The sequence below is a fragment of the Cryptomeria japonica genome, chromosome 6 (assembly GCF_030272615.1).
Source record: "Cryptomeria japonica chromosome 6, Sugi_1.0, whole genome shotgun sequence".
Lineage (NCBI taxonomy): Eukaryota > Viridiplantae > Streptophyta > Pinopsida > Cupressales > Cupressaceae > Cryptomeria > Cryptomeria japonica.
In genome coordinates, this window is record NC_081410.1 from 611309176 (window position 1) to 611336194 (window position 27019).

At 36.1% G+C, this 27019-nt stretch overlaps 1 protein-coding gene across 7 annotated transcripts in view; it reads left to right on the forward strand.

Annotated features, from left to right (window-relative positions):
* Positions 1 to 26793, forward strand: part of LOC131037736 (DNA-binding protein RHL1) — a 118054-nt gene extending 91261 nt beyond the window's left edge. For 2 of the 7 annotated variants that reach the window (XM_059207521.1, XM_057969925.2), the window contains exons 11-13: positions 8695 to 8732; positions 8919 to 8966; positions 23107 to 23356. In XM_059207521.1, the coding sequence (XP_059063504.1) occupies positions 8695 to 8732; positions 8919 to 8966; positions 23107 to 23142 (122 nt within the window). In that variant the 3' untranslated portion in view covers positions 23143 to 23356. Of the gene's footprint in view, positions 1 to 8694; positions 8733 to 8918; positions 8967 to 22312; positions 22752 to 23106; positions 23357 to 23483; positions 23890 to 26657 lie in introns of those variants that run through there. The other 5 variants (XR_009104285.2, XR_009104286.2, XR_009104284.2 and 2 more) reach the window with 5 other exon arrangements.
* Positions 26794 to 27019: the final 226 nt, after the last annotated feature.

Consider the following 27019-nt stretch of genomic DNA (forward strand, 5'->3'; position numbering starts at 1 on the left):
AGCTGGTCAGTGGTGCAAGTGTAAACCCTAGGTTTGCATCCCGAAAAAGCAAAAAGCCTAAAATCTGGGGATTTAGCTTTTTTAGGTCAAAACTTGGAATTTTTGAGTTCCGGTCGAAGCTGGTTAGTGGTACAAGTGTAAACCCTAGGTTTGCATCCCGAAAAAGCAAAAAGCCTAAAATCTGGGGATTTAGCTTTTTAGGTCAAAACGTGGAATTTTTGAGTTCCGGTCAAAGCTGGTCAGTGGTGCAAGTGTAAACCCTAGGTTTGCATCCCGAAAAAGCAAAAAACATAAATCCCTAAAAAATAGTAAAAACTTTCTAAAAATAGCCATACCAAGGATCGAGCTGAAAATGCCAAAAACGAAACTTCCTAAAAAAAGGAAAAAGCAAAAAAAGCAAACTTTCTAAAAATAGAAAGTTGTCCAAATTCGTCCAAATCGATTGTGATCTTCGTCCTTTGGCCTTTCTAAGCACTCTGGTGGTGTTCACACTTTAGAATCACATAACTTGCAAAAACTAACTTTCAATCGTCAGGGCCTGAAATGTTCTGAACTGGACAAGGCTTGGTGAAACTGCAGCAAAAGGTCACAGGACGCTAACAAAACCATAGAAAGCAGGAAAATCAGAGGGTCCTATTGACGTGTTTTTTATGCACATGCGAACACAGAATAAAATACCTAAAGGTATCTTATCCTCTCTTGAATAAAGTCTCCGAATGCTGAAGATGTCGCGAAAAGGATCAATCGGGATGACTTCAAGGTTCTTTGCTGTAGGATCTCTACGTGTGGATAAGCTCTTTGTGGTATGATGTGATTTGCTGGAATCATAAGGGGACTTACACTTGATGACCTAAACATCTGTTTTGCTGGAATCACAGGATTTCACTGGCTAGATTTGAAAAAAAAAAAAAGGAAAAGGGACGAGGGCGAGGAAAGGATCCAATTCTGATACTAAGAATGTAGGAGCAATGAATGATCTTTGATGAAATTCTAACTAGGTCTTGTTTTGACATCCCAGGACCATCTCCACAAGGTTAGTGCGATCTTCGAAGGAAAGCTTTATGATGTTCAAATCATCACTACAAGCATAGACACCATCAGGTTGATGCATATCAATGAAGAAGTGACAATTGAAGTTAAGCTTAAGCTGAATGATTCCAGTTGACTACACAAGGCAAGTCTGCAATCAACAAACTGCTAGTAGTATGGATATACGAATTTCACCATCAATCAAACACATTTCTTCCACTCATCTAATAACATGAAATCAAATATGAGAAGTATAGAGACCATGCAAATTGTTGAATCGACCCATAAATTTCACCATTTCTTCAATGAAGTTTTACAAGTCTTTTACAACAACATATTGGCAACAATCTTTGCCTTCTCTTTCTATTCTACTCTAATTGCTATTCTATCAGCTGACTATCTACTATTAGCTAACTATTCACCTTCTAACTACTCTCTATTCTATTCGCCTTTACAAATGAAGAGTCGGGGCTTATATAGTGCCCTTCATACAATTCAATGGCTAAGATCAATTTGAGATCAATGGCCAAGATTCTACAATGAAAACCCTAATTAGGGTTTGTTACAACAAACTCAATTCTGACCAATGAAATAATTGTATTAATTGGACACATGTCTTCTCTGGAATATTCGACCAATGGATAGCCAGGGTAGGTTCATCGAAGTTTGTGCCACCTCCCATGAGTTAGGTACATTGAATCTGGACACGCTGAGGTGGACCAATCCGACTGGAGGAGCGATGACTAGGATGCCACCTCGTCTGACATTTGTACCTTGGTAGATATTGAACTTGATGTTGCTGAGAAGCTATCTTTAATTAACTCTTCTGAAACTATCTGCTTCTTCAACAAACCCTTGCTCTAACTTCTTTTGTCTTTGATGTGTAGGATGATTGATGTACCTCACCTTGGAATGCTGGATTGGAAGAAGTTATTCCTGATGATGCTTGACCAAAGAAGGTCGTCCTTGTCGATGCTAGACTGGAGGAGGTCGCCCTTATCCTTGCTTGATCTTCTTTGATGATACTGAGCTAGAGGAGATCATCTTTGTCTTGGACCGGATCTTCTTTGATAAGAGCCTGCCGACTTGTAGATCCTCTGGGCTTGGGAGTCGCCATTTGATGCCTACACAAAAATTCCAAAATTAGTCTTTAAGCATTATATCTTAAAGTGTAGAAATTAAGACTCTCCAAAGGGAAAATTCAAGATATTGATTAGGAAATTTCATGAAAAATCTAGAATTCTTCATTTCCTAATTAATTAATCAACAAAATCAAACTCTCAAGTCTTAGACTTCTTTTCAAAAATTGCTATGAAATTAAAACAAGCCTTGACGAAGAATATCAAAATGATTTCCATACCTTCTCTTGAGTACTTAACTCTAAAACCTTCGAAAATGATGAAAGAAGACTAGATTTTGCTAGACAAGGTTTAGATTATAGTCCTCCCTTGGATGAATTATGCCTCCATTAGCCTTCAAAATGAATTTCACCCTCCTTAGTCTCCACACTTAGCAAAATTTCGCCTTCAATCTTCTGGATTTCGCACTTTAGAAGGGATGAATGAATGATTTGAACTTGAAACAATACCCCCCTATTATATAGAGCGCTCACCTTCTTTCCATGAGGCCGACCTAGTTTTTTTTTAATAATAAAATAAGATAATAATCCATTAAAAAGGAGGCCGACTTGCTTGCAAAAGCCAATAAATGTGCTTGAGTGCTCAATTTGTATTTTTTTAATTTAAAAATTAATTTTAATGCCTCTTAGGTGGATTTTTTAATTATTTCAAGGCTTAAAATTAATTTATTAAATGCAAAATGCTTTTAAATTAATGCGAATTTTAATTTTCCAAATGTCTCAAATTTAGCAATTTTGGTGATTTAGTGCAAATTGGAAAATATCAATTTTTTGATCAAGGTCTTAATGAAGCTTGCTAGTGATTTCGCCGTGGACCCTCTCCAAGGGTCAGGAGCGAATTTCCAATTTTAGCCTTGAATACTTCGCATCTTGACTCCAAAATCTGCTGGAGGGTAAATTCATATCCAGTTAAGGTGTTGCACTTCAAATTTTGCCATTTTGCATGAGGAATTTAGGTGAAAGTGTGGATTTCGCCCTGGACCCTCTCCAAGGGTCAGGAGCGATTTTTTCATTTTAAGTTGTAATCCACCTTAGCTTGATTGTTAAACCCTCAACATTATTTCTAAGATTCATTTCCTTGCACTACCAAGTTAATTCATCAACAATCTTGAAGGAAATAATGTCTTTAGAAGGAATTTCGCCCTGGACCCTCTCCAAGGGTCAGGAGCGACTTTTGAATTTTGAACACTTTCTTTTATCCTCAAATCACTTTTAAGGCATAACATATCATGTCCTTCTCCCATCCAAGCCACGAAAACCAAAATCTCATCTTGAAGTGCAAGAAAATAGGAGGATTTAAATATTTTGCCCTGGACCCTCAGCAAGGGTTAGGAGCGAATTTGCCTTTGGGCATCAAAATTTGCATTTTTAACCATCCAACCGAACTTCAAGGCAATTCAAATGTCATTTCACACTCATGCCTAGGCTTAGCTTTGGTCACCTCTGGAGGAAAAAATCCAATTTTAGGTTTTTCGCCCTGGACCCTCAGCAAGGGTCAGGAGCGATTTTTGTTTATCTAGTTTGTTTGCTTCTTGTTCGCCATCCATATTATCTTCAAAGGGTAAAACATGCCTTTTCACATCCATTCCAATCATAGAACAACATTTTGACTTTGCAAAAAAAAAAGGTGTTTTTGAGAATTTCGCCCTGGGCCCTCAGAGAGGGTCAGGAGCGAATTTTGCCATTTAGACCAAAATGTTTCACTTTTTTGCCTTGAAACCCCTTTGACATTCCAATACTAAGCAAAAACATCCCCCATAAAATTTTAGCCTTGGACCCTTAGCAAGGGTCAGGAGCGAATTTTGTGTTTTCAACCAAAATCCTTCACTTTTTCAAATTGACACTTTCTTAGGTGGGTAAAGGGAGATGTCCTTGTTTCATCTATGTCCAAAACTTGACCTTTTTCCATGCAAGATGAGAGCTATTCAAAATTTCACCCTGGGCCCTCAGCAAGGGTCAGGAGCGAATTTACCTTTGTTGCCCAAAATTCACCATTTTTCAAGTGTCCAAACCTTTGAATGATGTTCAACCTTCCTTCTAGGAGACCTTGCACATAAAAATTTAGCCAAAATTAGTGACAAATAGGCTCAAATAAGATTTTCGCTCTGGACCCTCAGCAAGGGTCAGGAGCGAAATTCACAATCTAGGCTAAACTGCTCAATCTTCAAGTTTCAAATCACTTCACAGGGCAAGGTAAGATCGTTTTCAAGGCCAGGAACAAGGTTTCAAGCTCAAACAAGGTGGCAAATGGAGTTTATAATGAATTTCGCTCTGGACCCTCAGCAAGGGTCAGGAGCGAATTTCCTAATCTTGGCCAAAATCCATCATTTCCTTCAAGGTTTTCAATCAATCCCAAAGTCCAAACAAAATGCTTTGCAAATCAAAATTTGGTCAAATAAGGCAAGGAATGAGTCCTAGGTTGATTTTCGCCTTGGCCCCTCTGCAAGGGTCAGGAGCGAGATTCGCTTTGGACCTCCTGAGAGGGTCAGGAGCGAAATCCGCTTTGGACCTTCAGGAAGGGTCAGGAGCGAAATTTGACTTTTTGAACTCTCCGTCAGGACAATTTTATGGAATATAACATTTAAATATAAGTTCTTATACTTTAAGTTATATTCCATATATACTTTCAGGATGTTTGAGAGTGGTTTCAGACCTCCAGGAGTTATATTGCAAAATCTAGTTTTTGGAGGATTTTCAGTTTTCAGACTTAGTCAAATTTCAGGATCAGGACATTCCAGACTTAGCCAATTTTCAGGATCAGGACTTTCAGACTTAGCCAATTTTCAGGATCAGGACTTTCAAACTTCATCACTTACCAACTTGACCTAACTCAAGCAGAACCTGCTATCTAGGTGATCCCCTTGGCGACGCTCGAAAGCTAAAGGCTAACAGACAAAACCCTAAAAGACCTAGAAAACAAACCCTAGAAAGCAAAAAGCAGGGGGGTCCCCATTTGCAATGGGGCGATGTGTGAAAACGTCACAACAGGTCCCCAGTAGCAATGGGGTGATGTGTGGAAAAAGGTCACAACACACATGAAATACATAATAAACCCAGAATGGGTGAAAAGCCATGGTGAGAAGTGCTGCTAGGGTCTACTGTCCTAATCCAGCTTCACAAAGATACAATGTGTATAAAATTTAAGAGTACCAAACACAAGGATGTTACAAATAAAAGAATCACTGATTTCAAATCTGAAACATTATAACATTAAAAGCATACACTCAAGTTGTTACAAACTGAATACTATATTACTTAAGATATTTTGTTCAGTTTTATACTCCACAAGATTATCAATCTGTAAACAAACTTTTGGAAACTGTATACTGTGCAATCTTCAGAAAAAAATCCTGTTCACACAAACTTTAGAACAACCTCATCAAACGAATTATGTACATTCACAACACTTCTTAGCCTTCCCAATAGCATACTCTCAACGTTTTTCTATTACAAATTTCTGTTCATAAGTTCCAGCATTCTTAGCAACACACCACACAGCATATACCACAAACTTGTATCCTTATAAATAGAAACCAAGAACTGTTATCATTCAGGTGCAAGCAGTTAACAGTTGGATCAACTGATCATAACTGATCAGTACAGGTAAGTGGTTTGTAGTTGGCTGCAACAGTTTACAACCAATCTGAATAATCAATTTTGTTAAACACAAACCGTCAATATTGATGATATACATTGTGTTTTAAACATCAATGATATACAAACCATACTACGGTTTACAAAAATATAACTGCACACAACCGATTTCAACTGATGTAACAAACTGACTAATACTTAATTGACCTTTAGCAGCAATGAATGTTTACAGTTATCACCAAATCAATCTTCAACCAATTTAACAGCTTTTGAAAGACCCAATGTTCATACTGAGCCCGTAAATTCCACAGAGACAAAATTCTGTCTTCTAAACTTGATAAATCCAGTTCACGCTGATCCTGTCCCCGTATTCGATTGAGACAACTTATAAATGTGGAAAACAAAATAATGGTAACATCTGAACAAGGTCAACAATCCGAAACAAAAGTTGATGCATATTCATTTACTGTCTTTTCATCAGAATAACTTGCTGTTACTGTTTTCATCAAAACAGATCTAACACACAGAAACCTCAAGGATGACACAATGTGATGCTACCATTGGGGACAAACTGATTTATACATTCTGTAAAATTCAAACCCTACAAACTGACGTATGCATTCTGTAAAATCCAAACTACGGTTTCATAAAACATAATTTCTGCAAATTTCGTTATCCACCCAGGGTTTCAGAATCTCTGCCAATTTCATAAATATGAATGCATCTGATTGAACTTGACATCAATGACAAATGTAAAAGCTTCTAAAACTGTTTAGTTATCAAGCTGATGTATGTTAACTGCCTATGTTGTATGTTTATGAAGCCATATCTGTATTTTAGTTTTTACTAAAAAAACAAAAAAGTTAAAAAACATGAGAAATCCTCTCTCCACAATGTCAGGGAGATCTGGCCTTTTTTCTCTTGTACCAACTTGCAATGAATGGAAATTAGAAAAACCCTTAGTTCTAAACATGAATAGTTTGCTATGTCCAAGGAAAGCCAAGGCCCCCCAAAATGCAGAGCAGAGTGATTTACCTGAGATATGAATTGCTATATTTCTTTGCCATGATATTTGACCTTTGAGTTGTATCTTAGGAGTATAACTTTCCAACATAGGGGTCAACAATTTACTGCAATGTTCACCTTGGATTTACTGTGAAAAGGGTCTAGCTTTTTTGCATTAACATAAAGTGTGTGATGCTTCCATCCTGCTGGCTTGGAACACAAGAAAAATCTACGAACCCTATATTCATCATTTTTATTTTGACATATAAACAGCCCAATACTGTAATAAGTTAACCAAACTGGCTACAAATTTTTTCTTTTCCTTTTTATAACAATTAGAATCACTGATGACAATCTGACCTGAATCAAAATGTCTAATTTTCTCCCACTAGTTCACCAATAAACACACAAATTTAATGTATTCTAAAGAAATCTAAGCATTTCAATAAGAATTTAATTATTTAAGTATTGTTTAAGCTGTTTAGTTTGGTTGGCTCAGAAATTTTTTGGTTTGTCAAATTTCAGTATGCAAACTATGATCTCAACAATTAAATAGAAATTACCTCAGGTGTGGTTGATCACTGGAATGGCTACATTCTATTGGAAGCCTACATTGTCCTTCTCTCTAGTGCTAGAATGCAATACTACAACAACCATGTAGATAAGTAGACCCTATCCACCCCATCCAAGTGGACTCTGGGGCGCTGTCAAGGATGGAGTTCTCAAGCCAATATCCTAATATACCAAGGTAGACACAATCTGGGTAAGTCCACTTTTGATATGTTCTCTATCTCTTATATTCTCGTAAGCATATACCAACTAACTAATCACAAGGGAAGGTTGCAATCTTCTTACGTCCTCTAGATTCTTATGACCTAGCTCCCTCAATCTTTGAACCCTTTATGGAGATATGACAATAGGAAAAAGGAAAATCGGTGCATCCCATACTACACCATGGTCCTTTTCTCTTTTTTGATTACACGATGCTCTTGACTATGCACATATTTGGTAGTTCCTCCACAACCCATTGAACCTATTGAACGGGTGGATCTTGGCATTCACTGCCTCCATGCTTTTGACAAAGACAATCCAACCTCGTTGGGTAGCTCCTGGCATCCATTACTTGCATGCTATTGGTAAAAGCCAACTAGCCCAAGGATACAACCTAATAGGTGAGTGGGTCATAGGATTTATTTGTTGGTGATCACCTTGGAGGAGAAGGACAAGCTACGTTTAGAGGGTATTACAAGTACAACCCTCTACCTATGCCCTTGTAGTGGCCTTATGTAAGATCCCCTACTTGTTTTATTTCAAATTTTTTCTATTTCCTCTTATCACAATTTGTCAAACATTTATCCTACTTCTGATATAGTGTTTGCAGAGATGATTATTTCAGATTTGCAGGTATAACAGTTGTGTGTTTGAGTGAGACTTTGAATGCTTGTTTGTTTGGAGAGTTTAGATACACAATGATATTGCACTGACGCATACAAAATAGAACAATACAGAAGTCTGATAATAGAGAATATTAATTTAATTAGCTACTGTTTAAAAAAAAACAGATTACAATGAGTCACAATGCAAGTTTCTGACCCGTGACTTGTATTGAGCAAATCACCCATTTTTGAATAATATCAACATTGATGACTGTCAAATCTTTTTCTTTTAAAGCGAAATCAGTCTTGAGAAACAATACACTAAATTATATTTGCAGTGCGCATTGCACAATTTGAACTTTACGGGGTATAGTATATTGAAATTGTGCTTGTTTGGGAATTTTTTTATATTTCTCTCTTTGTTGAGATCTCATGTATTTCATGCTGGTTAGTCTGATTGTTTTGTAGAAGAAAAAACATGTGAGAATGTTAAAACTTTTTTAGGTTATTTCTTTTCTGATTTGAAATTTTTTATCTGTCATGTGGATGCAGGAAGGGGAGGAAGTGGGAGTAAAGCAAAACAATCTAAGGTTTGTTCTATATCTAGACTCTAGATCTCTCTGCCATCACGTTCCAACATGTGCAGATGAGAAATAGTTTTCCCTTCCTTTTTTAATTACATAAAGATGTTTTGTAGCATTGCCAAGAAAAAAATGATAATTTAGTTGAAATATGTATTTCAAATATTGATTTTCTACTTTTGTAATCTTTATCAGAAAAAGCAGGAAAGTTCTGATGAAGAAGAAGTGCCAAGTGAATCTGAGGTAAGATCGTGAAATCTAAGAACTGTTAAAGCAGTTTATTTTGTGTTTATTACATTAAGATGGAGTTCTTAAGTTTAACTCATTTTATCTTTTCAAACCTGTATGCTTATATCAAATAATGAAATCCAATGGGAGTTTTTTTTTTAATTTTTATTTTCTTCGTTTGAAATAAGATTTTTTTGTAGACTATATAAATGAGCTCTCTTAAATAATGTATGATCACTTGAATGGGATTGATTTCTATATTTTATTTTAGAATGCCTAAGCACGCTGATGTTTGTGGTGAACAAGAAAGAAAGAAAGAAATCATATTGATTGTGAGATTAATGACATATGCCTATATAACCAAACAGGGAATAAATTATACATGAATAATAAAGGACATAAATATATAATATTAGTGTTCCATAGGGTGTCCCCTCAAAAAATGAGGTGTTTTTGAAACGGGGATGTCCTCGGGGCATGGAGACAAGGACAAGATGCCACCCCACCCTTCCCCCCACTACCACCATCAAAGGGGAAACATCCTTAGGATGTTCCTCTTATGAAGGGAAGGTCTTGGGATGCCCCCACTTGTTGGGATGCCACTGCTTGTTGGGGACATTGAGGAGACTCTAGGAAGGTTCCCAAGACGCATGGGAACTTTGTGAAATCCCTCAAATGGTTAAAGCATTGGATTCTCATTGTGGAGAACCAAGTTCAAACCCCCAAAGTAATATCTATGATGGAATTCTAAGTGGCGACTCCTTGTCTTCCATTGTTTGGCTTCTATTGGTAATATATAAAGTAGTTATCTAAAATGTTAATGCTCATAAGGAGTTAAATATTGTACTACAAGTAAGGACTGAAGCAATAGTATTTGTTACTTCAAAGGCTCGCTTGAGCTATATTTGTATTTATCTTCAAATAAAAAAAATCTAACTCACTAAACCTAACCCTAAAATGTCAATTGGCCCCACCTATGCCCCAATACCGCAAAAAATCTAAATGTACTTGACCACCCTCAATCCAAATCACCATCAATATTTTGTCACTGCATTGAGCAAGAGGAAGAGGAAGAGGAAGGCTTAAATTGTCTTCATTAGTTAACTATTCAAAGCATTCATCAAACCAACAAGTAAGACATCACAAATTTTGAAATTTGTACTTTTTTTTGGCATTTTCATTTTCATTTTCATTTTTAAGTTATTAATATGAAATCATATGTTCTCATGAAGAAAAGGAAAATCCTTGTTTCTTGAGCTCTTTTATTATGGATATGCACTAAATAAAAAAATTTAAACCATAAATTTCATTTCTTGCTGTGTCATGACAAGTTCTCATAGCATGAGTGATGATGAGGTGGTTGGTAATCCAAACAGTGCAATCAAATCAGAGAACAAAGTCTAGATGTGGGGTGGAGTGAGGCAACTACTTCTATTTGGAGCAAAGAAACGGGACTCGAAATCGGCTCGGACTCAGACTCGAGACTCGGAGTCAGACTCGGCTTCAGACTCTGCTGGACTCGGGAAAGTGAAAAACTCAAGAAATTTAGAGATTTTTAAAGATTTAAAACTTGTTTCATGCACCCTTTATTGAATACACCTTAAAGACACAATAACATCATCAAACTCGGCTCATTTGATTACATACACAAGTATACATAAATCACATAAGCATAAACGCAAATTGTAGCTGAAGGAAATAGCAAACATAAATATATAAATATTATCAAATGCATACAATATTACAAAACTCATGGAATAAAAAATCCATGTCATCATATGATCATCATCAAATGTTCCACACAAATACCAAAGGTAAATACAACTACAAGCCTATGGCTCAGAGGAGCGTGCACCCTCTCGCCCTGGCCCCCTGCGAAGGCGTTTAAGGTAGGTCCTAGATGATTCAACAGCCATAGTCGCTCCCCGTGACACCATGCCATGCTCACCAACATCAGGAACAACTGTGTCACTCTCAGTATCTCCTGTCTCTGCTCGTGCTCTTTGCTCCTCTGCCATGGCTACATCCTCAGCCTCTATATCTGCCTGGTCGATCCAATCAGTGTCATCATCACTAAAGACAGCTACAGGAATCGCAGGATCTGTCTGACTCTCATTGGCCCACTTTGCTTCAAGATCAACCTCATCTAGAATGATAGGAGAGATGTCAACTAATGCATTCTTTCTCATTCTCAAGCGGAGGTTGTAGTGAACAAAGACGAGATCATTCATCTTCTCCACAAATAATCTATTGCACCTCTTGGAGTGTATGTGCTCAAACATACTCCAATTGCACTCACAACCAGATGCACTGCATGGTTGGCTCAAGATGCGAATGGCCAACTTCTGAATATTTGGTGTCATTGGGCCAAAAAAGCTCCACCAATGATTTGAGTTTGAAATGAGAAAAATAAATAAAACCAGTCTCACTCATGAACTCATTTAACAAGTTACAATATACAATAAAACTAAAATTAAGCCTTACAATTTATTTTTACCCGACATCATAGTTGTCCTGCCATCTTTGGCGACAGGACGAGAGAAGGTCTCCCCTTGTGCATCTGAGAACAATTGTAGCTCTCGAATAAGCTCTATCTGAGTAGTATCAACAGGTGCCATCTTCTCCATGATTGAGTATAGCCCATTAAGGACCTCCACATTAGCCTTGAAAGAAGGGATAAAATGGAATGCCGGATTCAGATAATAGGCTGCTGTATTGATGGGCCTATGAAGCTGATGATGCCATCTCCTATAAATGATATCCCAAATGGGACCATACTTGCTCTCATCTCCTCCATTGACGGATTTGATGCCCTCCTTCGCCCTATCCATGCCCTCATATATATAGCCCATTGCGGGCTTTTCTCCATCCGCAACTCGCAACAAAACCACCAAGGGCTTAACAAATTGCAAAATTGGAAATATTGTGTAATTTAGAAAAATGAGCAAATAAGAGAATACATATAATAAGTTATAAAACACAAAGTTAAATTGTAGAATTTATAAAAAATTTACCTTCACTATCTCCTCACAAGGGACCCAAAAGTCTCGCTCATCAAAAATGCAGTCTGCTATATCTTTCCTTGCAAGGGTGGCAGCATAGGATGAGGAACACCACTCCTCACCAACAATCATACGTCTCAAGGCCGACTTAGAGCTAAGCATGGACTGCAATGTGATGAAGTTTGTGGCAAATCTTGTGATTCCTGGACGATGCAACTCCTTCTGCTCTGTGTATTGTCTCATAAGAGCCAACACCCATGAATGATTATATGCAAATTTGCACACATTTCTTGCCCTTTCTACACATCTCTTGACCCATGGGAGTTTTCCAATATCCTCCAACATGAGGTCAATGCAATGGGCATCACATGGAGTCCAAACTATAGATGGGTGCCTCTCCATCAATAGTCTATCTGCAGCAACATAATTTGTTGCATTGTAAATTGTAATTAATGGAGGTACAAAATAGTAATTAATTTGCAAACAAAATTAGTTTGAAATCAAAAGTTTACCCGCAACAACATAATTCCCTGCATTGTCGGTCACCACCTGTACCACGTTCTCCTCACCCACCTCATCAATCACCTTCTCTATCTGCTCACATAGGTAGGTGGCATTCTTGCAATGGGCGGAGGCATCAATGGACTTGATGAAAATGGTGCCCCTTAAAATAAAAAAATGCCACCGTTTTCAAACTAAAATTAATCAATATGAAACTAAAATTAATCAATCACCTGTGGAAGAAATAAGAAAATTAAGGAGAGTTCTATTTCTCCTATCCGTCCAACCATCAGTCATGATGGTGCAACCTTTAGTGCTCCATATCTGACGTTGTTCATCTAAATCCTTCTTCACATCATTCACCAATTGAGACAAAATGGGTCCCCTCAAATCACTCTCAGTAGGGGCTTTGAACCCCGCCCCGCATATGGTAAGGGCATCAATCATTTCTTGCCAATAAGGAGACCTGTCACAAATAAATTCGACGAGATAAGTTAAGTATGTTCTATCATCTATGTACTATGTAGTATGTACGAGAAAAAATAAAACGAAGAGAATCAAAGTATAAAAATTAAAACAATCAAACATAAAACTTATAAAACATTCACTTGACTTTAAAGAATGGAATACTGCTGTAGACCCAAAACCTGCCAACTGCCATTTTAGCGACATCATGGAGCTCCTTGTTCCAACCCATGCCCTCAAGTGACTGTTGGGACCTAGGAGTAGTGTGAGGCACAAAGAAGGTATCCAACCTAGATTTACGAATCCAAGGTCCAATGCTAACACTCCCACTACAACTACTAGTGCTAGGAGCATGAGAAGTGGCGGTGGCACTGCCACTTACAGAAGTAGAAGCGGAAGCAGCAACAGTAGAAAATTGAGTGGGACGATATGGAGGTAAGGAAGAAGGGCCTCCAACACAACGTAACTGTGTCTCTCTTCCTAAAGTTGCCTCTCTCCCAATGGCCGCTCGATCCTCCTTTTGTTTCTTTTTCCTTTCAATTTCGTCAACCATTACATAACAATCACGTACGGCCTCAGGGAGTGCTTTTAGGCATGGTTCGGCATCATGTCCACGCACACCAAAAATATGGTATTTCAGTCTATATATACCTCCATGGAATATTGTTTTGCAAAATGTACATTTTGTTTGTCCCTTTCCTTGCCTTGGAAAATCCTCTTGATATTTCCAAGCAGGGTCCTTTCTAATGGGGGGCCTAGAAGCTGAAGTAGACATTGTAGGATAGTTTTGTGAAACTTGAAGTTGAGGCAATTAATAAAGTGAAGTTTGCTGCAATAAAACATAATAAATTTACAAACATACAAAAGATTTTGGAAGAAAATGTAAAACTTTCAAAATAAATGAATAAAAAATGGAATTTTTGCATACAAGAAACAAAAGAACCTTCAAAAAAACAATCTTACCTTTTACAACAAGCTTGAAATGAGCTGCAAACTCTTCCTATCCAACTCTTGATGCACCAAATCCAAACACAATGCAGCCCCCAATGTGATAAATGGAGGAAATCTTGAGCTTCCTCCTTGCTGGTTTTTCTTCAATGCACCCTTGTTTTTCTTCACAACTCACTTTTCTCCTATTTTTCCAAATGAATGAAATGAAGTTCACTTTTAGGGCTGGAGGATAAATAACATCAAAAAAAGAAATTAAAAAACTTTTAAAAATGCAACTTTTTTGGCCTTTTTCGGGCCTTGCCGTCGGCCGAGTCCTAGGCACGGGACTCGCCGAGTTTACGCCAAACTCGCCAACTCAGCGAGTCTAGCAATTTCGGCCTCTAGACTCGGACGAGTTTGAGTCCGAGCCCGCTAGACTCGGCGGGCATGTCTCGTACTCGGACTCGTCGAGTTTGGCGAGTCTGAGGCGATTTTCTGATCTTTGATTTAGAGTGATCCTTTCAGTTTCCTTCCAAATTGTTGGAAGATTTGGCCAAGGATCCCTTTGATAAGATCCCTTTAAAACAATTTGCTTCCATAGTACAATTAAATAAATATAGCACTTTAGGGGGGACTAGGCTATTCTGTGTTTTATGTAATGTTACTTTATTGAAATTTGGAGTGATTATGTTACTTTTTGCATTTACTTTCCTATTTAGATCAGGCTATTTCCTTTTGGTTCCCTTAGTGATAAGTTAGAGTTCTCTGAGATTATGGGCACCTTGTTCTTGGATATCACAATGTTGATATGTTGTCATTATTAGTTTGATTTGGATGGTCTTCTCTTGTGATGTGGATTTTGACCATTGTTGTAGATGACCGATAGATTAGGATAAAGAACCTTAAGACCACTTATTCAAAAAAAAATCAACATTTGCAAAATCTAACAATATGTATAGAAGACTAAGTAAATGGGACAATATGCATTCACAAGATTACACATAAGACACAAATATTTACATGGGAAACCGTTGCAGGAGAAAACTCGCTACCAAAAGACGCTCACTGTTAATTTTAGAATTAGAGATTCAATGCAACAAGGTCTTTAATAGAGTCCTAATCTCGAACGTACTCTTTTATAATTGCTCTAATATTTATACCAACAATGCTCAATCCAATACTAACCTATTTAGCTTGTACAACCATGTAGACTTGGCCCCTTTACACGAGATAATACATATAGATGTGCACATGAGAATACCAACCATCTGATTGTGCAGCCAACATGTAGAATGCCAAGAGTTACACAACTATATTTTAACTATATTATGACATCAACATGTAGCACATATCACCAAACATGGCCTCCTTTTGAATAATCACCTTGAATACACAACTGTAGCCACAAAGTATGAATCAACAGTTACATTTTGCCCATTATTGATGAATTCATGTTTTCTAGGACAACCATCCTTACTTGGGCCTCTTTTGCCCATTTTTGATGTTGAGTTAGAATACACTTAAGTCTTTGCCAAAAAGAGTAACTTTGGGAGGAGTTTGTCAACAATTTCGCCAGTTTGCTTCTTTTTATTAGTTGATGGATAAAAACATTGGCAAAGCCAAGGAAAAGACACACTCAACCTCTATTGATAGAATTCACTTACACCTTTTGCCATTTTGAAACTTTCTAGGTAGAGAAATAGGCAGATATTGTCATCACTGTTGCAAGCTTGCGTTCATAGCCTTCAGCATGTCACACTTCTTCTTTCATTGCTGCAACCACCATCAATTAGAAATCTCATCAATTTTTGTTTAAAAAAGTGCAACCTTGAAAATCTTGCAAAAATTTTTAGCCTAAAAAACAAAACCATGACAAGATGACTTTGCAACTTGATAGGAGAAATACTACAAATGATGACAAACTTGATGAAAGGGAGCATGAAAGTTGAGTTTGTTATGGGTACCAACAGTGAGAAGACTATTGTGTGCAGGCCCATTGAGAAATTAACTGTCTTGGTCAAACCTTTTTTGAACATGTGTTGGAGCATCCTTTCATTGCTCATAAATGAAGGTGCCTGATTTTGTAAAGCTACATCAAATTTGCCAAGGAGGTTTGCTATGACATTGTAATTACGTTTTTTCTTTCTTTAAACTTGAAATTTCTTAATCTCTTGTAGATTTTGGAGAGAAATCTTGATTCTCCAATCAGTTGGATGATCTTATCAGAAGTATTATTATAGGATAGTGAACTAAGCATCCTTTTTGACTAGATCAATTATGATCTTAGAAATTTCCCTTATACACTAAAATTGATAATTCCTCTACTAGTGGCTATTAGATGTTCTTTTGATTTGCATGGAGGACAACACAATAACCTAGCTAGTAAAACAATATGCTAGAAGACTATATACTTTTGTAGTTTGATATTTTAGATCTTTATGACATGAAATATTTGAGAAAGGTTAAAGCTTATATATTCACATTTCTATATTATGCACACAGACAATTGACCTTGCCATCCACTATAAATGGTATCCTAGACAATTGTCCTTGAAACACATCCCACCATCCTATTGTGGCCCTCCCAATAACCTAGCTAGTAAACACAATAACCTAGCTAGTAAACAATATGCTAGAAGACTATATACTTTTGTAGTTTGATATTTTAGATCTTTATGACATGAAATATTTGAGAAAGGTTAAAGCTTATATATTCACATTTCTATATTATGCACACAGACAATTGACCTTGCCATCCACTATAAATGGCATCCTAGACAATTGTCCTTGAAACACATCCCACCATCCTATTGTGGCCCTCCCAAAAATGTCATGGAACATAGAATTCTTTTGATATAAAACTAGGGGGAAGTACTTTGTAGCTAATTTGTCTAATTGGAAAGGCACAAACAATTGTGTAGGTTCTTGGATTAGTGATGGTGATCATAGAGTGTTTACTTCCTCATCTTAGACTAATCAATCATGTTAATATTTATGACATTTTCTTTTAGGGCATTTGGTATCATTGACTAGCTCAAAACATTTGCAAAGTAGTGCTACCTTTGACATTATGGGGCAATCCCTTGAAAAGTGTCCCCATTCATTTTACTATCAACATTGTACAGTAGGTTGACTCATATTGTATTTGTCTTTAACATCAACTATTATAATTTTGAGGTTTATCAGTATTGTTGTTTCTTTTGTTGTGAGTCAATAAATGAGTACACAAAAGAAACAAGATAAATCTAGTTATATTTGATTGATTTAAATGCAAATTGGGTGCAAAATGGCATCCTCATGTGGAATGCTGATGGCTGATAGTCTGAAACAAAATGAAAATAGCAAATTGTCTTTGTAAAACTAAAAGTAAGTACTACATCAAAACATTTTACATCTTCCTCTTCTCAGCTGTAGTGAAAACTAGGGTAGAGGTAGAGCTAGAGGGTATAGTTCTAGGAGTCCATTGTGGCTCCTCCACCTCGCCAAAACAAGGTTGAGGGTAGTACCCCTCGCGGAGGTCCGGGGGTGAGAGAGAGAGGTAGAGAGATACGTCTAAATCTTGGGGCAGAGAGGAGAGAGTGAGATAGAGAGCAATAGAGAGAGGGGATAGAGGAAGAGTGATAGGGAGATAGATAGGTCTAGAATTCAGGGCAGATAAAGCGAGTGAGATGGAGAGAGCAAGAGAACGCTGATAGGAGCCTATTGATTACTGAAATTTGAGTAAGTTTGAAAATTTATAAAACCTAGAATTTGCATTATAACTCTTAAGAGATTTGAAACCACTCTCAAATGTCTTGCCAATATATACTTGGAATATAACTTAAATTATAAAAAAGGAAAAGGACATTGAAATAAGAAGGAAAAAGACATTGAAATGTGACTTATACTTCATGTATATAATCTAATGAAGAGAATGAGATTGACTTGAAGAAAAAAAGCTAGATAATTTTTTGATGGTTTGGGCCTCTTTTTTTAATGCAGCTGAGTTTTTGCCAGAGACTTGGCGAGTATGGTTTGGGCATCTTTTTTTAATGCAGCCGAGTTTTTGCCAGAGACTTGGCGAGTACTCCGTGAGTCTTGCATCTATGATCTTGACATTCATACGCCATAGATCTTTGAATTCTTTGTTTCGCCTCTTTGAACTTTTATTGGGTGGTGTAGTATGTTGGCCCAAGGTTTTCCATTGCGCCAAAAGATCGACCTCTTAATGCCCGATACAAACACTAGAGATAAACCATGGGAGGTGGTTAAGCCATGTTGCGAATTCCCCAGGGCGGCTTTGAACAACCAAGGGGATGAAGGCAACAAACTTCCAACAATCCCCCCCCAGCACGATCAAGGATTCGAACCCGTGATCTGAACTCTGATATCACTTGTTGGCCCAAGGTTTGTTTTTGTGCCAAAAGATCAACCTCTTAACACCCGATACAAACATCGAAGATAAACAAACCATAGGAGGTAGTCAAGCCATGTCGTGAATCCTTGAGGGCAAAACTGAACAACCAAGGGGATGAAGGCACAACCTTCCAACGTATTAACCATCACTAGTTTTTGATAACCTGAATGTTCCTCTATTCTATTAGCACTCTCAAACGCATTTGAATCCTTGATCCTTCCTATAGCTTTGGCAATTCGCATGTTGTTATGATCACCTTCAAGCTCCTTTTGCTTTGGTCCAATTCCTTGCCTTGGTACTCTTGGATCAGTATCCTCCAATGGCAATTCACTGTTCTCTCGAATAATGCTCTTGGACTTTGGAGACTCCATCTTAGAATAGAGACTGTCCTCAATTTGAGGGGGCTTTGTGGTCTTGGTTGACTCAGTGGATTCCTCTATAGCAACATTTGACCCAACATGGTTGGCAAGATCTAGACTTCCTTCCACAAGATGAAGAAGTTTGCTTCATTCTTCTTCCATGAGTGGTGGATTATTCTCTGAAGTTACTTGGGTTGCTTAACTTCTTTGTTTGTGGCTAGGGCTTTGCTTATGCTTTGGCATCGACTTTCACTTCGACTGAGGATTTTTTGATGGGGAGTTTTGGAGTTGGTTGCCTCTCACAGCCCTTTTCGTTCCTGTTGTCCACTAGTCTAAAGGATTGCCCAATTTCTTGGCCTACCCACTGACCATGTTGTCTTCTTCTCTTGCCTTTGTTTGGGTTTGTTGGTGTTAGATTGGGATACAACATAGGTCTTCAATTTGTTCTTCTTCCTCATGGTCACATTGACATACTGTTTGCAATATTTGTTGTCTACACACTTGATGATCTAGTTAGAAACAAAGATCCTGAAGATTATATAGTGTTTTGCCAGTAGTCTAGGCCAATTATCCAATAGTTGATCAACTTCTTTGATTTTAACCAAGTTACTCTAGATGGAATCTGCTGAAAACTTGTTTCTATTTTATTCTTGTCTAAATGCTCTTCGATTGAAAGTTCCCCCAAATACCTAAGATCTTGGCTGGGTTGATCTTCTCTATCTTTGTTAATTGGTAGTTTCTTATATTGGTTAGGCAATTTACTCATCTTCCATCTTGTTGTGTTGTCAATAATTATTGTTTGACTTTGATTCTATTCAAGTCTGATCCGACTTTGCATAGGCAACAATGCCCGATGTTAAATATTTAAACTACACTACCAGTACAAACATTAGCAGTATGAACTAAGAATAAAAATTCATACTGAATAGTTTTACAAGAATACTATAATCAATGCTGTATTTCAGAGGTGGTGTCCTATTTCACAGTATGTGGTACAGGGAGAACCTTGTATAAATCAACATCCCTTATGTTACTATGGAAGTACTATTTAAAGGATCAATTGTTGCTGGTTCGCCTTTCACCATTGGATCTAACTGTTATAACCATTTAAAAGCTTACACTAACTTTAACCAACAATTGCAATGACAAACTAAGCCGGCCTTACATATATTAACATAACATAAAGGCATACCTTTTACACACATTCAATCTTATGATATGCATATGTTCTAGCTATCATGGTTCAAGAATCATTTGTCAGCCATTGCTAATTTCAACAATTTCAGATCTTTGTAAACATAAACAAAAGGCCATAAATTGTGTCACAATTAAGGGTGCTGGAATCAGAAATATGTGTGCTTTCAAGATGAAATATTTCGATAGCACTCTTGTTAGGGGAGGGGGATTTCCTATTTTTCCTGTTTTTTCTTGTATATAATTATAGGAGATCATTGTAGTGTAATAGTTGTATGGATGACACCATTTTATCTCGTTATACCCTTTATAATCATTAGTTGCTATTTATTAGTCCCTAGGACTCCTGTAATGTCCCCTTTCTAGCTTTCATAGCATGATGATGTCGTTAGCCTATTTTCTTATGGTCCCGTAGGCTAACTAGGACACAAAAGGTATCCGGGGGATGTTTGGCCTAGGCATTTCCAGTTACAGGCCAGTTCGAGCTGATTTGATGCAATTCTGGGGAACTTACTATTTTTAGTAAGTCAGTTGGCTAGGGTAGTGACTCAGCATTTCAGTGCATTCTTGAATGGCAACAATTGTCGGTGGTGATAGTGTCGATTGGGTAATTTACTTCTAATCTGAGATATTTATTATTTAACGATAAGTTTAAATTATAAAGTTAAATTAAAATATTTAACTTTATCGCTATTTAATAACTTCAGTGGGACTATAAAGTTAAGTGTTAAAAGTATTAAATGTCCCCTTTCTTTAAAAAGGTACATGGGCAACTTAATGAGGGGATTATAATATTAAAATAAAAGTGATATGTATTATCCACATTGCCTGTGAGTTGGATTAGCTTCTTGGAGAAATGGATAAATAGAGGCTGTGAGAGGTTTTTAGTATGCTTGAATGAGATGAAAGTTATGCTATTGGATTTCTCGGGAATCTGATTATTGGGCTTGGAGGACGAAATCCCTCTTTGTCAACATTCTTCTCGCTGTTGCAAGATACAATCAGGAGAATTTATGGTGTTTTCATTCAAGAAACACATTGGGCTTATTAGATTTTCAAAGGGAAGATTTGGAGAAGATATTAGGAGCAGATTCGAACGTGATAGTGAAGATTTGTGAGTTGCTACAGTGCTGTGAACGGTGCAGTGAACACTGCTGCTACAGTACGTGAACAGTGTTTTGTGCAGATTTCAGACTTGTAGAGTTCAGATTTGAATTTGTTTCATTATCATATAGTCTTACACATAAGTTTGAAGCATATTTGAGTGTCATTACGAGTTTGAAGACATTCCGAGGTCTGTAATATTGTTCGAATCTGATTTGTATGCTTGGAGTTGGAATTAAATAAGTGTTATCAGCATTAATCTTCTTGTTATTAGCATTTGTTATGTATGATTTTTCTATATTGAATGAAATCTGAAAGCCACTCAACAAATATCAATTTATCCGATTTATTTTATTGCAAATTAAGAACCAATTCAGAAAACCAGTAGTCAGCTTGCAAGCCAACTGTTTGACAAAATTACACTGAGTGAAAAAGCACAAAACTCAGTCTAGAACAGGGTGTTCTTACAACTCCATTATAAGAATGAGGCCTGCATCCTGGTACTAGTGACTATTATTTATAACAGAGCCACACCTTTATTTGTTTAATCTGGTATCCTGGTTTGAATGACGTTTTTATTCCTGCACATAATTATGCTATTTTAGCTAAATGTTTTGGTAGTTATTCTCTAATGTTTCCAAATACAACAAACAATCAGTGTCCCCAAGGGTTTTATGTTGTTTCGTGAAAAGGATATGTTTCGGGGATGGGTACAAAATGGGTCCAACCTTCCCCTTTTTTCTGCATATTTGGGAACTTTCCAGTGACTCCACGTCACTATGGGGTATGTCTCTTGGGAATATCACCTAAAGAGGGACCACGTCCTTGTGACATCCCAGGGGATGTAATTACAGGTGATATAAAGATTATGTGAAAGATTGTAATGGACAACAATGTGCTATTTGCCTCTGTAAATAAGAGGAAAGTGAGCAGCCGGCATTTGCTGCCATCATGTTGACAGAAGTTAATGTGGAATGTGTTTAGAGGTGTTTGCAGAATCATGACAGATGCTCCATCTGCAGTACCACTTCTGTTCTGCTGCACCCCACTCATTTTCTCTGCCCACACACATAAATGTTTGTGTCTCCATTGTCATTGATGCTTTGTTAAGTTCTGAACTACAGCAGCCAAGAGAGGAGGAAGATGGTAATTCTTAAGCATGAAGTAAACTTGATTGCCTGGTCCAAATAACTTTATGTGTAGAAATGCTAAACTGCGTTATATGGTTGCTCGTATTGCTTGCAGTTTTTAATTATGTTACTTGTAATGCTAACATTGTTATATATCTGTATTTAGTTTATTACATTTTTTGTGTATAAGTTGCCCCCTCTGTCTTGTACTTATTCTGATATCCAGGGTTAGGCTTAAAATATCTTCTAACTCTTTCTTCAAATCTTGAATTCCTTTCAGGACATCTAGATGCAAAATGACCAATCTTATTATCGTCCCTGGAAACTAGTCCTATGTCCAGCTGTCATGGAATCTTGGAGAAACACCGCAAATATTCCTAAGGGGCATGTAGATACTTTTAAGTCTTAAATAATATCTGACCAACACTAATTGATTCTTTATACCCTCAATTCTTTTTGAATTTTCCAAGAGTTTCTATGCATTTATTTAGATTATCTTTTTTGTTTTATTTTGTTAAATTAAGTAGTCAGTCTTAACTTAGAGTGGTATCCCCAGTCAATGGGAGCACACTCCTAGCATACATTGGTAGAAAATTCTCCCCAATGCTTATGTTCAGGGTGATTTTTTTGAAACAGGAAGACGAGACTCTATTTGGTTTTGTATGATAATTACATATCTTTAAATTTAATAAAAGATCCTTTTTTGACAACTACGTAAATATAGCATGCTTGAATTTGATGAGGAATACCTTTGGACATTTTATAAAAGATTACATATGAACTATGCTCTTGAATGCCAATCTAGAATGCTGAAATTTTACCTTAGCAGATCCATTCTTTATGTCAAGTGGATGTTGTCATTGCTCATCCCACTGGATATATACTAGCTTTTAAGGAAGTTTTCAAAGTTTTATTTGTTTTTGGGCCTTTCATGCTTATTTTCAAGTGATACTTGTACTATAGCTTTTGCATTTTCATCGTCAAATTTAAAATGCTCATTCCGTTCAGGAGTAGCCTCATAGATGATTGCTGTGTATATATTCTATAGATTAACTTACCACTGTCCAACTGCAGGAGAGTGATGAGAGTGATGAAGATTGGAAAGCTTAGCTGATGCAATCTGTCAATAGAGAAAGGATGATGAATTTTCACGAGGCTTTGCAATCATTTGTTACTCTGCAATCAAAATATTGGATACGAACAATGTCAAATTGATATGTAATGATATGTAATCTCTGAAGTTAAAACTGCTCAAAATTCTAGAACAAAATTAGTGTAAAACTTTGAAATGACATAATAAGAAAGCAATTAGTTTTAAAATTAACGAACGTAAGTTTTTGGCTTTCAAACATATGCAGTTGTTTAAATTGAAAAAAACAAATATGAAATGTGGAATTGGCAAACCATAACAAACCTGACACAAGAATTTTATCTTGGTAATCCTGGTGTAGGGAGAACTGGTTGGAAGTGGAGGAAAATCCTTGGTGTAGACCATCAAAGCATGCAACCATGCTCGTAAGTAAAAATGACATTAGCTCTCTCTAGTATCATAGATTGTGACACATCAATTTTGTATCTATACAGTACATGAACAGCTCCATCTAACACTGCTGTAAATTGTTGTCGTTGATGTCAAAGATCATTTTGTGGCATATTTGATTGAGGACAGCTTGTGCCAAATTTATGGCACTATTATTGAGACATATTCAAGCAAGGAGATAAATTGCATATCTAAAGTTGAGTTATAAATTGTAAAATATTTTTAATTGATTTGACCGACCCCCTCTTGGAGCTGACCCAATTATGGAATTTAAAAATGCATTTAAATATTACTTTAATAAGGGATGACCCCCTTGAGAGGTGCACCCTAACCTAAGAGTTACAAAAAAATCAATAAATTAAAACATTTTTTTTTGCTTGGGCTGGTCTCATGGAAATGGGCGCCACTTTGGGAGGCAAATTTAAATTAAATAAAAATCTAGACTTTTGCCTTGGTTGGTGAAGAGGTATCTTCACAAGGTATACATGAAGAATGTTGGAGGTTTATTTAATCAAGAATCCATTTAATATTATTCCCATTTAGAGCAGATCTAGAGCAGACCTAAGAGCAAATCTAAGGGGCATATGTAAGAAAACTTCGTGGATTATTGTAGACCTCCAAGCAAAGATTATTGAATATCACAAATAGATTCAAAGAAGCAATATTGCAGACCTGTGAGCAAAGATTTTTGAAGATCATAAGCAGATTTAAAGAAGCATTTTTTAGCAGATGTGTAAAGGAGAGTTAGGTTTGATTCAAGAGGTCGATCAAGTACTTATCACATCATTCCTTGGAGATTGGTGCCTTGTATTTAAAGAGATTGCTGTCTCTTGTGGGGATTGGTGTCTCCAATGGGTTGGTTCCTAAGAATCATCAAAAGGGAGTTGTTGTCTCCTCTTGGTTGGTGCCTATGAAGGTTGTAAGAAGTTTCTAATACAATAACAATATTTTGCCGTGGTTTTCTCTTGCAAGGGTTTCCATGTAAATCATGCGTACTTTTGTTTCTAATTGCTAGATCTTGCATATATGTTACTGTTGTGGATGTTTAAGTTCTGAAGTATTGCGATTGCAATTCATTAAGTTTTGAAAAGTAAAACAAGGTTGTTATATTGATTCACTCCCCCTCCTTTCAGTATAATTTAGTGCTCTTCAATTGCTATCCGAGTTGGTACCATTCAAATGTTTTAATTTTGGTAAAATAGGACATGTCACTTCTAAATGTCCGCGTGATAAGAAGGAAAGCAATGAGGATAAAGAGGAACATTACATAAAGAACTTTTGAAAGCATCATCAAAAGAAGAGCCACAAGAAAGGTCAATATGAAAAGAACTCTCTCAAATTCAAAAAGTGTCTTTTATTCAAGAAAAGATGATAGCTTATTGGAGGGAATCAGTGAAGAAAGTTCAGGTTGTGATGGAGAAGAAATAAAGAGGTGTGCTATGAAGATGAAGAGGGTGTAGATTTTAAGGAAGAACTCCATTTTGAGGAAGTTGATTGGATGTAGATTTTAAGGAAGAACTCTATTTTGAGGAAGTTGATTCTTCTCTCACTGATTTTGAAAGTTGTGTGTTAGCCATTGTGGAAGAATTTGTTGCTTGGATTGGTCTGAGATAAAAGAAGGCCCACAGTTCTATTGCTTAGATGTCCAACTTTAAAACTTATGACCCCTCTTCTTGGGTCGTACTAGCAAGCATTGATGAACTTGTAAATCATGATGGTCAAAAATTTGAAAATTTACCTGTGGGAGCCATCCGCACCAAATTAGCATTCACTTTGTAGTCAAATTTGTTAGATCTCTAGAATTTTAGGAGAAACAATGATTAGGGATGACATTACTTTTTCCATCAATAGATTCTTTTTTATAATATAATTTATTAATGATATAGAAGTTATTTTTAAATTTTAATTGAAAATATTTACCATACACATTTAAAAATAATACTCAAGCTAATTGCAAAAATTGATTAAAAAAATAAAAAAAATATTATAATTAATAAAATAAAATTATAAAACTTTTTTATTTAAAAATATTCATTTACAACTAAATCCAAAAATATTATAAATAATTAACAAAATCTAAAACTAAAATTGAAACTAATAAATTTTAAATAATTAATAAAAAATCAAAAAATAAAAGATACGTATACACTCTTATGTCCAATGAACAAACCTAGATGCAACAAAAAGCAAAGGAGTGGTGCGTCCCCACCTTGCTTAGTATATTCACGCTCCCACTAACTTGAGCGGGTTGGAAATTAGAAAATATACTCTTCATCCATGAAGCAACTAAATTTGTATTAACAAATAACACATTGAATAGATATTATAGTTTATAAATGTTAGTATTTCCATTTGTAAATGGTGGATTATAATATTATAGAAGAGTCTATATAGAAAGTTAAAAGTAATTATTAATTAAATGGGGGAGTCAGATTATCAAAATCATTTGAAGATCAAAATAAATTAATTTTAATCATATGATTTAAAAATTTAAACTTAGTAAAATGATAATATAAAAAAACATATAATCATCCTATTAATTATATTGCAATCCTTAATAAAATAGACAATATTTCAATCCATTGATTTGACTTAAAAATTAACATTGCATGTACACATTAGCATCCATATGATGGTATTTTGGTTTTTCCTAATTCAATATGATCAATCATGTTAAGGGGAGAATTTAAAAATCATTAAATGCTTAATAAAGCTCCCAAATGCTGGAATATGGTGAGCAATTCAGAGGCTTTGGATTATATGGTCATCATAAAATGTTTAATATATTGACAATATTTTGAAATACAGTTGCATAATGAATTATTGAAGAATTGAAGTAATGGGGCCCTAGAAAGAAAACAAAAGCTTTATTGATTTTGTATTTGGTTCCCTCATATAAGTGCATACACCAAATTGGATCTGACCACTCTAATGATAACATGGGAAGTGGATTTTCTTAATGTCAAAGACACTAATGGTTTTGACTAATTTTGTATATTGATATATTGTGAAACTTAATATTTTATTCTAGGAATCAAGTAAAGTAAAAATATTTATTGATTAAATTGTACTTTTTCTTTGCAAGGACCAAATAACAATTGAGGCACTTGCATCGAGTAAGCCGGCTGGTCTTCATGTTACCACCAAACCATTTTCCAGCTGTTTTTATTTGTCTTCCTTCATGGCTAGTATTGTTTTAATGTATTTGTAAGAGAATAAAATGTCATCAAGGAGCATTAGATAAAATGAAATGTAGGTAGTTATACAAATATTGTGGTTTGATAATTGTGATAGATATTTTAAAATTAAATAAAAATGAGAATGTTTAGTTTTTAATTTGGTGTTAGAATATGAAAGTTAAAGATGCGTAGCATCAATATATTAATGTTTAATTTTTATTTTTTGTATATTCAATATATTCAAATCAAAATAGATTCAAAGTTTTTT